General features: G+C 39.0%; 1 protein-coding gene across 2 annotated transcripts; it reads right to left on the minus strand.

Annotated features, from left to right (window-relative positions):
- Positions 1–1383: 1383 nt before the first annotated feature.
- Positions 1384–10481, minus strand: KRT20 (keratin 20). 2 transcript variants are annotated; one of them, XM_006745145.2, is made up of 8 exons: positions 9808–10481; positions 7526–7608; positions 5611–5767; positions 5171–5332; positions 4921–5046; positions 3726–3949; positions 2920–2957; positions 1384–2398 (listed from the first exon to the last, which is right to left on the minus strand). In XM_006745145.2, the coding sequence occupies exons 1-8, from the start codon at positions 10441–10443 to the stop codon at positions 2304–2306; spliced, it is 1521 nt and encodes a 506-aa protein (XP_006745208.2). In that variant the 5' UTR covers positions 10444–10481; the 3' UTR covers positions 1384–2303. The 2 variants fall into 2 exon arrangements, with proteins under 2 accessions (XP_006745208.2, XP_081661141.1); XM_081805015.1 differs by lacking the exon at positions 2920–2957.
- Between the last annotated feature and the right edge of the window lie 7221 nt (positions 10482–17702).

The following is a 17702-nucleotide window of genomic DNA, read 5'->3' on the forward strand; positions in this document are numbered from 1 at the left end:
GGCAGAAAAGAGCAAAACAACTAAGAACAGGCAAATACTCATTTCAGGTGTGACTCTGCAATTGCTTGTCATGTAATTAATTGCTTAAAAGAGTGTCATGACTTCAGACAAACAGTCCTAAGTTTCAGTCCTGCTCCATTACTTGGTAACTGTGACTTTGGGAGAGTACCTATTTCATGTCTTCATATATAATCCTCATTCGTAAAATGGGGAGAATAGAATAAGGTCAAACCAGATGAAATTGCTATTTTTTTAAAGGTAAAAAATGATTACATATTGGCAAGTTCATATGATTCAACCTAATAACTTCTACTTCATGGGGTTATTGTGAGGATTAAATGAGAAATGCATATAAAATGCCTGGCACACTGCTTAGCTCATAGTAAGTGCTCAGTAGATGGTGGATATTATTATCCTTAAGCAAATCACATTATTATTTTCAATATAATCACACTCAAAATCCTATTTACTTACAAACTTACATATCAAAATTTAAATCCGGGCGCCTGGGTGGCTCAGTCGTTAAGCGTCTGCCTTCGGCTCAGGTCACGATCCCAGGGTCCTGGGATCGAGTCCCACATCGGGCTCCCTGCTCTGCGGGAAGCCTGCTTCTCCCTCTCCCACTCCCCCTGCTTGTGTTCCTGCTCTCGCTGTCTCTCTCTCTGTCAAATAAATAAATAAAATCGTTAAAAAAAAAATTTAAATCCAAGCTATTAATTTACTAGAATACAATGAGAGAGGGCAAAATGATTTTTTCTTGTAAACATTTGCAAGGCAATTACTGCACAGGCAGGAAATGCAAAATGGGTGAGAATACAGTCTGTAGTCTGTGTCTTTTTGTGTCTGATTTCCCTCAGTAAGCATAGTGTTTTCATAAGTAAGGTTCATCCCTGTTGCATTATGTATCAGTACCTTGTTCTTTCTATTGCCAGATAATATTCTATTGTATGGACATACCCCATTTCGTTTACCTTTGATTAGTTGATGGACGTTTGAGTTGTTTCCACTTTGGGGCTATTATGAATAATGCTGCTATGAACATTTCTGCACAAAAGAACATATTGTATGATTCCATTTGTAGGAAATGTCTGGAGTAGGCAAATTCATAGAGAGAGGAAGTGGATTAGTGGTGGCCAGGGCTGGACGTGGGGGAAGGGAAATGGGGGGATGACTGCTGCCGGGTTTCTTTTCTCAGTGATGAAAACATTCTAAAACTAGACAGTGTGATGGTTGCGCAATCCTGTGAATATGTTGAAGACCACTGAATTTTGCACTTCACAAGGATGAATTTTACAGTGTGTGAATTATGTCTCATTAAAGCTGTTATTAAAAAAAAGGTGAGAAACATTTACACGTTTACCCCATAAAGAAAGAGAACACCTGATGATTTATGCAGTTTATTGTCATAAGGAGAGGCATTCTGCCTTGAGAAGGGTTTCACTAATTTTGCATTTCATCTACTCCCACTTCAAGATAATGTGCTTCATTCTTATTCTGCTCAGCATTTGTGATTGGAGCCTGACTCTCAAATTATTCGAATAGCTGAGTTGAGTTTTAAAAGACAATGGAGGGGCGCCTCGGTGGCTCAGTCGGTTAAACGTCTGCCTTCGGCTCAGGTCATGATCCCAGGGTCCTGGGATCAAGCCCTGCATCGGGCTCCCCGCTCAGAGGGGAGTCTGCTTCTCCCTCTCCCTCTGCCTGCCGTTCTGCCTACTTGTGCTCGCTCTCTCTGTGTCAAATAAATAAATAAAATCTTAAAATAAAATAAAATAAAAGACAATGGAAAAAATGCAGATATAACTTCTAGGAGGATTGTACAAATATCAAAAATCCAATGAAATTAACCAAGAAATTGGCTCATTTAAGAATCCAAGGGCCCCTGAAAGGAGATTTTGCAATTCAGAAACAGGAAAAATTAGAGAGAGCAGTTTATGTGCAATTTTCAGGGATTCTTCTGCTCTGTGAGGTTTAGTGTAAATCAAATGTGCTGTAATTTTCAGGAACATTAACGAATTGATATTAGGTGGTCTCCAGCTTATAATTAATGTGTTTCATCGTAAAAAGATGGTGGTAATGATATTTTAAATGTCTTAGTGCTCATTGGATTTCATTTTTGTAGGTAATTTGCAGCTCCTCTGAGTAAAACAATTTATATTCAATTACAGAGACTGATAAATGGGCTTTTGTCCCCTTCTGATTACCACAAAGCACTAATGGTGCTGTCTGATGGCTGCTTTCTTATAGGGAGCAAAAATTATAGCTACATTTCTTTCACACCCTCAGCAGCATCTCCAGGTAGCTGTTTACAAATCTTCTTCCACCTCTTCGGTTTTACATGACACAACCTTGCCGTCCACTTCTTCCACGACTGTTGTAATCTTCTTTTTTCTCTTTATATCTGAGTTTAGATTTAAGTATGAAATGTTAACTCAGGAACATGACTCTGTGGGTCTATAACATTCAACTCTAAATCATTATTATTTTATACATATTTTTTTCCTAAAAGAAAAAGAAACCCATTCTTTTTCTTAAATAATCTTGTCCAAATTATAAACAAATGCAGAAAATATGCCACTGTCCCCAAATTCACAAATTTTCTATGCCCACCCCCAAAGAGAAATATACAATATTGAATTAAGCCAAATGCACTTTTTCATCTTATTTTTTTTCTTTTCAGGATCCCAGGATGTCTCAGGACAGCAATAGCTTGGGCCAAGAAAGTCACCCTGTTGTGGGAGTGTGACAAACTTTCCATGTTGGGGGTTTATGTAATGTGCCTGATTTTCAGAATCCCTAGGGTAGTATCTGCTCCCTTGAGAACTGATCTCTATTTACTTTTCACCAGTGGCATTTAATAAGTGGTAAGTTACCGAGTGAGGAGTTAGTCTCACAGGAAACACGTGAGATTAGAACACTTACTTCTCTCGTCCAGGATGCTTATCGCAAGTTCTGGAGTTCTGTTTTTTTTTTTTTTTAAGAAAAGAAAAAGAAACAGGAAAAAGTGTTATTGCCATGTTGAAAATGAAGGGCTGTCCTGCATTTTCTGTTTCAAAACAAAGTCTGTGTGATGTGTGTCTTAATGCTGTGTTTGTATTTTTTCTGCTTTTACCATGCTTGTTACTTTGAACTTGAGTTTCTTACTTTTCAACTTGACATATTATTTTATAACTATCTATTTATCTATCTATCATCTATCATCATCTATCTATCTATCTGTATCTTCAAAACTGACCTATTTACACTATACTAGAAGCTTTTGTAATTAAAATAACAAAATTACAGTGGAAGTTTAAATCTTGTGTTCTCTTATTGAGTTTCTTGGGTGTGGTAGTTGAAGACAGTTTCTGTGGCAACAGTGATGATTCTCAAACTGGTTCCCACAGACCTCTGTGGCCTGTTCATTTCATGACCTCTCAAGGAGAATTTCTAAAAGTCATTGTACTTCCAATTATGTATTAATCATAAAAATTAGCAAAAGCATGATCTGTATTGTTTACTGTATAACCATCTTCTAAGTCAGCCCTACACATGACCTCAAGTACAAAGGCTGTACCTGGTATTTTGGGGATGGGCATACTTTTGGTATATTTTTGTTTTGTTGTTGGTGGTTGGTGTGTGTAATTGCTTTTGTGCTAGGGATTGCATTGGTGCTGGGGAATGAGTGCCAGGGTTTAATGCACAGCATGTAGGCAGTGGCACATATTCCTTGATTCTAAGAGCCTTACTTGACAGCATCTTCTCCTTCCAGAAGGCGGCGGTAAGTAGCAATTTCCTGCTCAAGCCGGGTTTTTATGTCAAGGAGGATATTGTATTCGTTGCTCTGGCGTTCTGTATCGGTCCTAATCTGTTTCAGTTGGCCTTCTAGGTTGTCCAGTACTGCCTGGATGGTGACCAATTTGCCACTGTAACGATCTTTGGTGTCCTCTAGTGTACGCTCCAAAGTTTCTTTCTATAAGCACAAGAAAAAGTGGATGTTTCTTAGTGGAAGACTTAAGAGGTGGTTCAATTTTAATTTCTTTTGAGGAGAATTCCCACAGCTAGTCACTGTGAGCATAATTCATATTTCTAGCTTTATCTCCCACTCTTTCCATCTAGGCGACCTCAGCCAGCTGCTAGGACCACCAGCTCCTGAGCCCCAGCCAGCTGCTATGACCTCTAAGGGTCTTTTGTTTGTTTTTAGCTTCACACTCACTGTTCTCTTACTGTGGTACATTGTATTCTAGTTCTCCGTATTTACCTCCTCTCCCTGTGATTTGTGGTGCCCCTCCAAGGGGAGGATTAGATTTCCTCATCCCACTGATACCAGATTTGGTCATGTGACTTCCTCAGCTAATGAAAGGTAGGTAAAACTGACAAGTGCCTTTTCTGAGGAGAAGCTTTAGGAGCTATCAGATGGTCTGGCTATTGCTCTTTTGTTTCTGCTATAACACTGGCATGCCCTGGCCGGGGTCTCCTCCCTCAGCCTTACCCCCTGGAATTGAATGTCATGGAGCAGAGCTGCAGGCGATGGATGGATGATGGATGTAGTGTTGTAGTTTTGTTGTAAGCCACTGAAATTTGGGGGTTGTTAACACAGCATAATTTTATCAGGAGCTGACTGATTTGTTTAGCCTGCAAACTGATTTGTTTACCCCTATTCTCCAACTACAAATTCATCTCAAGTTTTCCGATCTAGTTGAAATGCCACTTTCGGTGTGAAGTCTTCCAGATCTACTTGTTCCTCTGCATCCTTGCAGCACATTGCTCTTGTCCTGGATTTCTTTCTGTGTTTCAGTTATAGTCAGTGGCTTGGCCTGTCTCCCTGCCAGCTCTGCAGGGAGAGGGGTTATTTCCTAGAGGTTTCTGTATCTCCAGAATTCCTCACACAGGCACTTAGTAAACACACACTGCGTTGAGAGTAGGAAGTTAGACGTGTTTTACCAGACTGAGGAGGGACTGGAGTTCTATCTCCAGGTTCTGGTAGATGCGTCTCAGCTCCTTTACTTGAGCCTCAGTTTCTTTTAACTCTTCATTGCTCACTGTGACTTGTTGCTGCAGAGTTTGAGTCTAAAGTTCCAAAAATGAAAAAAAATAAATGAGTAAGGAGAAAGAGAAAGGAAAGAAAATGAGTTATCTTTTTTTGAAGGACAGCTTCTACACATTTGCTTACCCGTCAGAATTATGTTATTACCTGTTTCTCAAACTGTTCTTTGGCCTTCTGAAGATTCTCCTGGGCTATCACTTCATACTTCTGCCTCATTTCATTCATGGTGGTGCCAAGGTTCAGGCCTGGAGCAGCATCCAATTCTACAGTGACAGTATTGCCCAGGTGTCTGTATAGGCTGTCCACTTCCTACAAAAGTAAAAATCCTGATTATAGTCTGAAGCACATTCTCACGTGAGGCTAAGTAGAAAAGACATAAGTCTTATGGCTTCTTTCATTGGGGATGAGTAAAAAAGAAAGACAGTAACTTAGGTAGGGCTTATTCTAGTCTAGGTACTGCTCTGTCATTGAACCCTGACCGCTCACACCATTATTATTGTCATTTTCTTTACCAGCCTCCCCCCCCACCATTATCATTATTAGAGTCATTCTGTCATTCCCAACACCACTTCTGAATATTTCCTCACCTCCTGATGTTCTTTTTTGAGGATATCCAGGTCTTTACTCAGTTCTTTAAGTTGAATCTCCAAGTCTGTTCTAGTCATGGATAGATCACCCAAGACCTTATTCAGGCCTTGGATATCACTCTCCGCTATTAGGCGTAGCTCCCTTTCAGTCTCATACCTGTGAATTAATTGGTATGCAGAGATAATTGAGTCCTTTTGAAGCCATTATAGAAGACAGAATCTTAATATAATGAGATGTTTTTATGTGGTATATGAGGATCTATTTCAATACACTGTGTCCCTCTTTATTTTTTTTAAATTCTACCAGATATTTATTTATTTATTTATTTATTTATATCAGTTCAGTTAGCCACTGTATAGTACATCATTAATTTTTGATGTAGTGTCCGTCAGAAAGGATGAATACCTATCATTTGCATCAACATGGATGGCACTGGGGGGGTTATGCTAATTCAAGTAAGTCAAGCAGAGAGAGACAATTATCATATGGTTTCACTCATATGTGGAGCTTAAGCAATAGCATGGAGGACCATAGGGGAAGGGAGGGAAATCTGAAGGGAGAGAAATGAGAGAGGGAGATGAACCATGAGAGACTATGGACCCCAGGAAATAAACTGAGGGTTTCAGAGGGGAGGGGGTAACAGGGTGATGGGTATTAAGGAGGGCACCTGTTGTGATGAGCACTGGGTGTTATACATAATTAATGAATCACTGAACACTACATCAAAAACTAATGATGTGTCCCTCTTTATACATTCCAAAAATGTTCATGAGAACCTAGGAATCAGATAATTTGCTCCATAATATAATCTTTGTAATTTGGAGTGATTGGTAAAAAAGCAATCTGAAATAACTCTTAAATGTTTCTAAATTCTAGAATATATTTTAAAAGAAATAAAAAATATTTTGCTTTAATTAATGTGTCAGCAAAAGATTCTCATTATAGATATTAAATAATGGTTAGTTATATTTACTTAATGAATACGCACGATCAATTTACTTTTATTACTTTGTAAGCAGATGCATCAAAAGTGAATTATTGTAAAGAATTCATGATTCTCCCCAAAATCTTACATATTCTCATTTTTATTAAAGTAGCAAAACTTTAAAAAATGATATTGCAATGGCATATTCAGGTGCTGACTTAGTAAAATTGGAATTAATAATGTTTACTGCTTTAATCTTCAGATCTGCTTTCCTACCCTTCTAAACCACAAAAGACTTTTTAGTACCAACGCATTGTACACATTCAGAATAAGAAAGCCCTAGCGTAGGGGCCATTTATGAGGAACAGCTGTGATCATATGTGGTGTGATATGGTTACAAGAGAGTGAACACAATCTGAGCTGGTTTAATCATAGTCTTAGTTATTTGGTTTGTCAGACTCTATCATAAAACACCAGCAAACTCAGAAGCATCAAAAGTCGCCCCCTGGAACTTGGGCCATACACTTGGCAGGCACTTGAAGGAGCATGGATGACTCACTTGGAGAATCACCACACGTAGACACATGGCTCACTTTAGATAACAGAAGGGCACTACTGCAGATGGGCAGTTGTATATCACTTTGGTATTACTCCAAAGGGCAGAATTAGGTTCAGTGGGCGAAAAGGTAGATGTGAGGTTACTAAAAAAGAGTGGTCTAGCAGCCAGAGCTAACCAGTAGAAAACAGTAGTAGTTACTGGAGGTGTTCAGTTACACGCTGGGTGACAAAATGTTAGGAATGTGGGAGAGGGAAGTGTAGCCCTGAGTGCTGGGCTAGACCAGATAGCTCCTAACACCCTTCAAACTCCCAGATTCTGAAATTACTTAAGGTAGCTCCTTTACCAACAAGAATGTGGAAAGCTGAGTGTCATGAAGGACTACTACAGGGAATCCCTTTTCAGGAAGGTTTACCACGGTGTTAGAACCTACTTCAGCTTGAAGTCCTTAGCAGCCAGTTTGGTATTATCAATTTGCAGGACACAATGTGTATTTTCCAGTTGTGCATTTTTAATCTGGAAAATATATGAGAAAGAATGACATTTTCAACTGGACAGGAGTTTCAAATGATTGAGTGTATCCTCAGATACAAACATTATTCTATCAAAGATGATGTTTATTTCAAGAATTTCCACATGAAAATAGGAAGAGTGATGATATGGCCGTTTAACATAATTGAGTCATAAAATGTACCTCTGGTCTCCAGGGTTTGGTGAGCTTTCTTACGGTTTTACAAAAGGAAAATTTCATTCAACTTGAGCCATCAAACCCCACTGAGTGCCTTCCCTTTGATGTTCCTGCTTAGAATATTCTTGTTAGCCCTTCTCGCTTGGTGAACTACTTCTCTTCCACATTTTGCCTTAGATATCTGCTTCAAGGAAGCCTCAATGAATTCCTCAAGGCAGAACTGGATGAACTGCCTGTGTTTTCAGTGCTCTACACAGCCCTCCTTGCTAGAATTTATCCCTCTGTGTGGGAGGTATGTTGCCTTTGTGCCTATTTCCCCCCTAAATCACATTATGTTCACCGTCATATTCCCCAATGCCCAGCATGGGGCCCAGCACTTGGTATGTACTAAATATTGGCTGAATGAATGGACAACTGCTATGTGAGAGTTGTGCTAGGCACTGGAGCTGTCAGGATGGATAAGCTCTCGATCTTAAAAACAGGGTTACCTAAGGGTGAGTTCTCTATGATGTATGTGGATCTTCTCTGCTTGTAGAAGATGTTACAATGACATGTCTCTTTCAGCAGATCCAGTCCCAGAGAGAGCTGCCTTCATATACTGAGTCTGCCCTGCTAAATGGAATAGATGGCTGTGTCTATGTGTTTGGGCTGATCCAAAGTAGACTCAGAAACATGAATCATGAGACAGGTAGGGAAGAATGGTTTGCTGATTTTGAATGTTTTTAGTGGGAGCCTGAGAAGAATGACCTTTTGGCAGAAAGACAATTTAGACACCTTTGCCTCACCTCCCCATAGTTCCTGAAAGCCCCAAAGTAACTTCCAGTGGAATCTGGTTCAAATTGCACTGATGTCTAATAAAAACGCAAGGAAAAGAGACTTGCTGGAAAGGGATTCTTTCCTTGATGAGATAAGAATTTGAAAGCAGAGCAAGTGCTCCTGTCATATTTGAACTTTTCAATTAGGAGCAAAGTCCACTTCCTTTATTGCACACAATTGATAAAACAGAACTCCACCTTCCGTGGGAGTGGATTGTGATATGATTGCAACAATTTTGAATTGGGGGCAATAGAACATTTTGTTACTGTAGAAGTGGTTTGTGAACTGCTTGTGATGATGATGGTATCATTAAACAGGGCATTTAAAAATCTGGATGTCGTTCAGGCATGTGGGTGGCTCAGTCGGTTAAGCAGCTGACTCTTTAATTTTGGCTCAGGTCATGATCTCAGGGCCCTGGGATTGAGCCCTGCATAGGGATTCGAGCTCAGCAGAGAGTCTTCTTGATATTCTCTTTCTTCCTTTGCCCCTCCTCCTGCTCTCTCTCTCTCTCTTTCTCACAAGTAGGCAGAGCGGCAGGCAGAGGGAGAGGAAGAAGCAGACTCCCTGTTGAGCAGAGAGCCCGATGTGGGGATTGATCCCAGGACTCCGGGATCATGACCTGAGCCGAAGGCAGACGCTTAACCGACTGAGCCACCTAAGTGCCCCTCAAATAAATAAATCTTTAAAAAAATCTGGATGCCATTAATACTTACATCTCTTCCCCTTATTTCCATGCTGACTCACTTTGTCATTGAAATTTATGATATAGTATCTTAATACTTATATTACAATGTTTACATAAATTAAAGGAGGAACATCTCTAAGTTGACTGGGAATTCAAAAGTTAATGAGAACCAGGTGAAAAAAACCTGAGATTCATAATCACATAAAAATTTTAGCTCTTTTCAGAGAAAAAAATATTTACTATCCAGTTAGACTTGTCCTGGTAAACTGACAAAAATACAGATTATATTTTCATATTTTCCATGTAATTAGATTTTTAAAAGTGAAAAAAATATTTACAGTCATCTAATTATGTAGTCAGCTACTCCAGCACTAAGGATAGATGGTAGAATGTACCATTTTATAGATGTAGCATTTCAGCCTAATTGCTTTATAACATCCGTTTGGACCCACCTAACATACATGCTTTCTTGGTATATATCCTGCAGCTCAACAGTGGAGTAGAAAACACAGGTGTCATCCCTTACCTGATTTTGCAGCTCTTCTATTTGTTGGTAATATGCACTGTAGTCCCTGGTGCTGGGCGTGTTTGTTTCATACCACTGCTTGATCTGCCATTCAAGTTTGGAATTGGACTGTTCCAGGGACTGCACTTTTTCTAGGTAGCTTGCTAGGCGTTCATTTAGGTTCTGCATGGTCATCTTCCCATCACCAACAAACAGGTCTCCTTTGGTGAGATCACTCCCATAGTTCATCATGTGTCTGGAGTTTGAGATGCGGATGCTCTGACCTCCAGCTCCCCCATAGACGCTGGGTGCAGCCGTGAAGTGCTGTGTGCCCCCGTTCCTATACATGGAGCCACTCATGCTGAGTGCAGAGCCCTGTGAGGAGGAACTCAAGCCTCTACGGAGGCTTCTGCGAGTGAATTCCATTGGGAATTTTAGGAGGGAGCACCTGTAGCTTCTGGATGGCTGGAGCAGTCTGTCTCCCAGTGGTGGATGAGCTGACCTTTTATAGAGTTCGTAGGAAAGAAACACCTCCTCTGCTGACATCTCACCTTTGGATTGACACCACTGTCCACTGTGGCTTGCTTTGTTTTTTTCTTTTTCCCCTTTGTACAGCAGTCTGTTCAGTTTCATTCCAGAAATTTCCACTAGAGGCATTTCTAAGAGGCTTTTCTCAGGGGCGATTCCTTTTTTTAAACAGAGGCAACAAAAGGAAACAGGAAGATGTATTCTTTTAGCCCTTGCACCTGCCTTGGCAGATTTTTTTTTCATCCTAATATACACATAAAGAATATTGGCGAATGCCATGAATAATTTAGGTACCTAAAAAGATAGACGTGGGTACATAATAGTTACACTGGTGATCAAGAACAGTGTTTTAAAAGTCTTTTTTAGTTTATCTTTTCCTTTTTGATGAGAACATTTAAGTTCTGTTCTTCTAGTAAATTCTTAGTGTACAGTACAGCATTATCAACTATAGTCACCATATTTTACATTAGATCCTCAGACCTTATTCATCTTAAAGCTGAAAGTTTGTATCCTTTTATCTCTCCCTATTTCTCCTACCCCCCCAGGCCCTGGCAACCACTGTTTCTATGAGTTTGATGTTTTTTCTTATCTTAAGATTCCTCATGTAAGTGGTATCATGTAGTATTTGTCTTTCTCTGTCTGGCTTATTTCATGTAGCATAATGCCCCTGGGGATCTATCTATATTGTTGCAAATGGCAGGGTTCCCTTCTTTTTTGTGCCACAATAATATTTCTGTGTGTGTGTGTGTGTGAGAGAGAGAGAGAGAGAGAGAGATCTTTATCCTTTCGTCCTTTTGTGGAACCTTAGGTTGTTTCTATATCTTGGCTATTGTGAATAATGCCACAATGAACATAGGAGTGCAGATACCTTTGAGATAGTGATTTTATCTCCTTTGGATATATACCTAGAAGTGGGATTGCTGGATCATGGGTAATTCTATATTTAATTTTTGAGGAACCTCCATATTATTTTCTAGAGTGGCTGCACCACTTAACATTCCCACCAATAGTGCACAAGGGTTCCCTTTTTTCCACATCCTCACCAATATTTGTTATCTCTTGTGTTTTTGATGATGACCACTCTAACACAATGAGATAATATCTCATTGTGGTTTCGATTTGCATAAGAACAGTGGTTTTTAAGTATGGATAATCACTCTTCAGAATCTGTTTTATGCTTTTTTTTTGTTTTTAAGTTTATCCCTATTTAGAGGTTATATTTTATAAAACTATTAAAATATTTTGTACAAACACAAAGCCTCAGGTATTTAAAACAGGAATGAAACATTTATACATTTGGAGATGTAGTTTGGGGAAGTGAATTAAGTGAATTTAGGTGAGTGGTAGATAGATGATTTTGAATTTCCCCCCCCTAATTTTAATGTTTTAAGACCAAATAATTCATTTAAATTTTTCAGTCACTACCTGGCTTTAGGTCTTGTTCCCTGCAAACGAAATAAATAGCATAGTGCTTTGCACCTGACCTGGTGCATGGAGGAGTCTCTCTCCCCTGTTATAAGGTCAGCTCAGCACCCACCGTGAGACAGATTGCTTGCTCCATCCATTCCGAAACTACAGCTGCTCCCTTCTAGAATCTCCAATGGATTTCCCTGGCGGAAGTTTTCACAGAAGCCTGATCTTCCCTACGGGTCCACAGGCTCATGGCATCGGCGGAGCAATGTATAGGCAGGGTGTGTGTGTGTGTAGTGCTTTGGGACTACACCCAGCCGCCATGATTGGGCTGGAAGCCTCTGCAGGTGTGTAGACATCCGGACACGTGGTGAGCTCTGGGTGTGACCTCACCAGTGGAGCTCTGATAAACATTGTCGAACCGATGGAATGGAATCTATTCATTTGTTCTTCCTCATTCAAACCCCTTGGCCAAAAAATTCACTGAAACATTTAAATCGTTTCCTTAATCAGGTTACATATTTCAAAGGATTGGAGAAGTTATTGAAAACACCTCAAATTAATTTTCATTTTGATATTTTAATTGAGGTTTGTATATGATTAAAGCAAGCAAGCAAACAAACAAAAAAATAAAGAAGAGGAAATCTAAAACAAGGCATATCCAAAATCTCTGCGCATTCTTTCTGAAGAATTTGGAATTTACTTTTTTAGTGCCTCAATTTGTTGTCGTTCTTCCACTGAAAACCAATGGCTTTTTACTTTTGAGTTTGAGTTTTTTTGGTTACTTTTTTTTTTTTTTTACAAACATCTTTCTTCTAAAATAATGTGACTATATTATTTCTCTCTTATAAACAGTGTACTTTAAAATAATACTTTGTGTTAGACTTTGCTTCAGTTACATTATAAAAGTAAAAATTGGGAGAGTTAAACCTACTTCATGCTCTTTATGATATATGTGTGGATAGCTCTTACTTATGTTTTCATCCATTCATATTCGCATCAGCCAATACTCACTGAGTGTTCACCACCAGTAACTGAGCATGTAATAAGCAGACCTTGCTATTTGTTACAAAGCTTTAAATTACTTTGTAAATAGTCATCACAGCTAAAATCTTCAATGAACCTTTTATAATAAACACATGAACTGTGTTCTTTTACGTATGTGTTTCCACAAAATTAATGTCTTTTGTTGTTGCTTAATGGGGGAGAAGGAGGTCTTTTTTTTTTATTATTAAGTTATGTTAGTCACCATACAGTACTTAATTAGTTTTTGATGTAGTGTTCCATGATTCATTGTGGAGGAGGAAGTCTTTTGATTAAAGTCATTGGAAAATTGTACTGTTTAAATTACACAGGTTTTGCAGTGAGTTAGTTTCAGCTAAGAGTTTAATACATTAACACATATGATCAAGATGTGTAGAAGCATTATTTAAATCAAGAGTTAGCTTTCTAAGAGCTAGGAATATCAGTGCAGTTATTAAACATGATAATTTTTCTTTTCTTCTTTAGCATAATTATTCCTTCTGGATGGACCCAGTTATGTTTAAATGAAACAGTTAAAGTCTCATTAAAATCATTAATATCATTTTTTAACTTTTTGGAAAAATAGCTATGTTATTCCAGTAGTTTTTAGCTAGTATTTGTAGGTTTTTTGAGATTTCAAATTTAAACTAAAATATGATATAGTAAGGCTATTATTAATTTTAATTGAAGTATAATTAACATACAGTGTTATATTAGTTTCAGGTATACAACATAATGATTCGACACTTCTGTTATTATGGGGTTCAGTCATCCAATTTAGAAAAATTCTTGTGAAGATTTCCACATGTTTTTTTCAGGGCAGGAGAATTTCCCAGCTCCTCTGCTGCATTGAGTTTTATGCTCTTGTAGATTATTATAACTTGTAATGTGACCAGAGGAAACCAGGCTGGTATTTCATAGCTATTAATTTTTCTGAATTATACCTGAGGACTAGATACAGATCCTGTTGACTCTTGTTCATATACAAGTCATTTAGAATTTAGAGCCTCTGCTATTCCAGGTTGTTGGATGACAGCATCTCAAATAAATATTTATTAGATTCCCAGTTCCTTATAGCTAATAGGAGGTACATTTTGACCTCTGAGACAGACTCCGCTGAGGGTGTTAATGATTAATATTTAGTATGGCCGGTAATTTGGAAAGTTATTATAAGCACTACATAGCCAGAGGATTTTCAACTCTTTTCCCCCCAACATGGACCGATGTGATACATACAGAATCTGCAGTCTTTGGCAGGGCGAGGGGGTCATTTTGCCCAGACATCTCAGTTAGGGTATATTGCTCTCATTGGTTGAGGAGGATGGCATATAGGAACTGTGGGTGTTTGTGGGTGTTGTGGTTCTAGATACCATACAAAGTTAATTCAGAAAAAAATCATGGCCTCTGTGTTTAAAACCTGTTGTATTTAATGAAATAGTTACAAGTGAAATGATATGGAAAGGAGTAAAGTATTTCCATATTTATGAAGATGACTGTTGAATGCTCCAATCTGGAAAGAACTGGGTTGGCGGTGTATAATGAAGTAGTAGGAAAGGTTCCTCCACTCTGTTGGTTCTCACATTATCCCTCATATACAAATTACCACCGTAACTCTAGTTCACTTGGTCTTTTCAGAACTCCAGAGTCAAACCTCTGTACAGATAGATAGATTATTTATTTATGTATGTATTTATGAATTTATGTATGTATGTATTTCATGGTGCTTATTTTTAAATACAAAGAACTGTAGGTTCTCATGTCTGGAAGAGACCTTGAAAATTGTGTAGGTCATGTTTCTCATTTTTTTTTTAAAGATTTTATTTATTTATTTGACAGAGAGAGAGATAGCAAGAGCCAGAACACACGCAGGGGGAGCGGGAGAGGGAGAAGCAGGCTTCCCGCTGAGCAGGGAGCCCGATGTGGGGCTCAGTCCCAGGACGCTGGGATCATGACCTGAGCCGAAGGCAGACGCTTAACAACTGAGCCACCCAGGTGCCCCTATGTTTCTCATTTTATAAACAAAAAAGCTGGGGTGTTCATAGATTAATTGTTGGGGCATCTGTTGCCTATAGCAACATTGCAAATATAGAAAGTTGGTCAACTTAATCAACATGTTTGCCTTCTAAATTGGTTTTCAGTAAATTTGCCTGACCCAAGAAAGCTGCCCTGCAAACAGCATCCTGATAAATAAACAAAACTCTCACCAATTGAATTACTGCTTAAGAGGCCAGTAATATAAGTTATATGCCCCATATGTTCTAGTTTCCACCCTGGGGCTAAAGACCTGCTCTTTCAATATCTTCCTTCATTTGCTCCTAATAACACAAAGCTGAAGTAGATGCTCTACGATGTGGCAGTGATCACTGGCCCCAGAATATTCCTCAAACAAGGCACAGTATAATATGGATACATCAAACCAGATGAGGAGATGTATTATTAATTAGTCTTTTGGAACACAAACAGCATATGTGTTCACATTTCAGCTTGGTTGGGTATATCATTACTTTTTAATGTGCACACAATTTAAGTTAAAAAAAAAACTATATTGGGGAGGGTATGTGCTATGGTGAGCACTGTGAATTGTACAAGACTGTTGAATCACAGATCTGTACCTCTGAAACAAATAATACAATATATGTTAAAAAAAAAAAAAAAGAGGATAGCAGGAGGGGAACAATGAAGGGGGGGAAATCGGAGGGGGAGACGAACCGTGAGAGACGATGGACTCTGAAAAACAAACTGAGGGTTCTAGAGGGGAGGGGGGTGGGAGGATGGGTTAGCCTGGTAATGGGTATTGAGGAGGGCACATTCTGCATGCAGCACTGGGTGTTATGCACAAACAATGAAGTATGGAACACTTCATCTAAAACTAATGATGTAATGTATGGTGATTAACATAACATAATAAAAAAATTAAAATTAAAATAAAAACTGTAGAAAGCAGATTGTTGATTAAAAGAGAAGCTCTAGATGCTTATATTGAAAATATGTTGTAAGGAATAGGATAGAACTTGAAATGAGGGAGAGAGAGAGAAATAGAGACAGAGCAAGAGAGCAAGAGAGGCAGATTGAGAAAGAGTGAGCTTTTTCAACATCTAATTTTGGAAGGAGTTGTAAACAGGTTTTAGGAAAATGTCTATAAAGATCAACATTTTGTGAACTAGGCAGTTGGCAAAGCATGACAACGGCTTTTGAAAATAGAAAAAGAAATTAATCAAATCATTTATTCTTTGTTGAATAAATGAATGGTGTATTCAGTCTCCAGTTATGTTTATTGAATGTAATAAATATGACATTTGACTAGAAATCAGGTTTTTAATCTCTAATTCAGATCGTTTTCCCTCCCTAGACCCCATAGACATAGGGTCTTAGCATTGTCAAAATGGAAGTACCATATGGCAAAATTGGCCCTTGAAGCAATGATCAATTAGTCATGCACTGCTCTCAAGGAATGCATCTAACAGAGGAAATACTGACATGGATTTTAATTTTAACTTTAAATTTTTTTAAGATTTATTTATTTAGGGACACCAGGGTGGCTCAGTCAGTTAAGTGTCTGCTTTCCACTCAGGTCATGATCCCGGAGTCCCGGATTAAGCCCTGCCTTGGGCTCCCTGCTCAGCAGAGAGTCTGCTTCTCCTCATGCTCTCTTGATCTCTCTCAAATAAATGAATAGATAAATCTTAAAAAAAAAAAAAGATTTCTTTATTTATTTTTAGAGGGGGGAGGGGCAGAAGGAGAGGGAAAGGGAATCCTCAAGCAGACTCCCTGCTAAGCATGGTGCCAGATGCTGGTCTCGATTCCAGGACCCCGAGATCATGACCTGAGCTGAAATCAAGAGTTGGCTGCCTGACTGACTGAGCCACCGAGGTGACTTAATTTTAACTTTAATTTTAATTTTAATGTGGGTGGATAAGAAAGATGAACAAAGGTGGGATGGGAGAATAGAACATGGAGACCCGAGGGGCCCTGAAGATAAAGAATTGGATGAGTTAAGTCAGCTTTCAGGCTCTGGGGTCCAGGTTATATATTAATTGTTGAGTTGGGATGCTAGCATATGATAAGGTAATAAATCCTTAGGTAATCCTGCTTGGGCATCAGAGGGTCAGGAGGAAACAACCCCACCATTTAACCTGATTTAGAAAAGTGAAGGCAGAGAACCACCATCATTGCAACAAGATTCACTAGCAACAATACCCAGTGCACATACTAGAGTTTTTTTACCGTTTTGTTCCTGTGCTGTGTTCCTAGCCTTGAAACCAGGGGCTTTACACCTTTCTGGGGGCTTCCTAGGTGTCAGTGGAGACCTGGTTTATTCCTATTTTTTTCCAAGAACAAGTTGCCACCATTCAGCTCTCACAACGCTACTAATATTTTTGATGTCTCATGTTCCACAAAAATAGACTCAGTAAAAGAGTTAAAGAAGGGGCGCCTGGGTGGCTCAGTTGGTTAAGCGTCTGCCTTCGGCTCAGGTCATGATCCCAGGGTCCTGGGATCCAGCCCCACATCAGGCTCCCTGTTCAGCGGGGAGCCTGCTTCTCCCTCTCCCACTCCCCCTGCTTGTGTTCCCTCTCTCTGTCACATAAATAAATAAAATCTTAAAAAAAAGAATTAAAGAATATCTTTGTCTTGGTGTGGATATTGAAAAGCACTATTCAAAACCATCCAACATCAGGGTATTATGTTGAGCGAAATAAGTCAAACAGAGAAAGACATGTATCATATGACCTCACTGATATGAGGAATTCTTAATCGCAGGAAACAAACTTGAGGGTTGCTGGAGTGGGGGGTGGGGTAGGAGGGAGGGGGTGACTGGGTGATAGACACTGGGGAGGGTATGTGCTCTGGTAAGCGCTGTGAATTGTGCAAGACTGTTGAATCTCAGATCTGTACCTCTGAAACAAATAATGCAATATATGTTAAGAAAAAAAAAAAAGAAGAAGAAGAAGAAGGTG

The sequence above is a fragment of the Leptonychotes weddellii genome, chromosome 15, assembly GCF_054177405.1.
Source record: "Leptonychotes weddellii isolate Sample4059 chromosome 15, ASM5417740v2, whole genome shotgun sequence".
Lineage (NCBI taxonomy): Eukaryota > Metazoa > Chordata > Mammalia > Carnivora > Phocidae > Leptonychotes > Leptonychotes weddellii.

Coding starts and splice junctions, on each gene's coding strand:
- KRT20 (XM_006745145.2), bottom strand. CDS start 10,443: ATGCCTCTAGTGGAAATTTCTGGAATGAAACTGAACAGACTGCTGTAC. Junction 5,047..5,170: donor AAGAACAGTTTGAGAAACAG/GTAATAACATAA, acceptor TTGGAACTTTAG/ACTCAAACTCTGCAGCAACA. Junction 2,958..3,725: donor GAAGGAGAAGATGCTGTCAA/GTAAGGCTCTTA, acceptor AAAAAAAAACAG/AACTCCAGAACTTGCGATAA.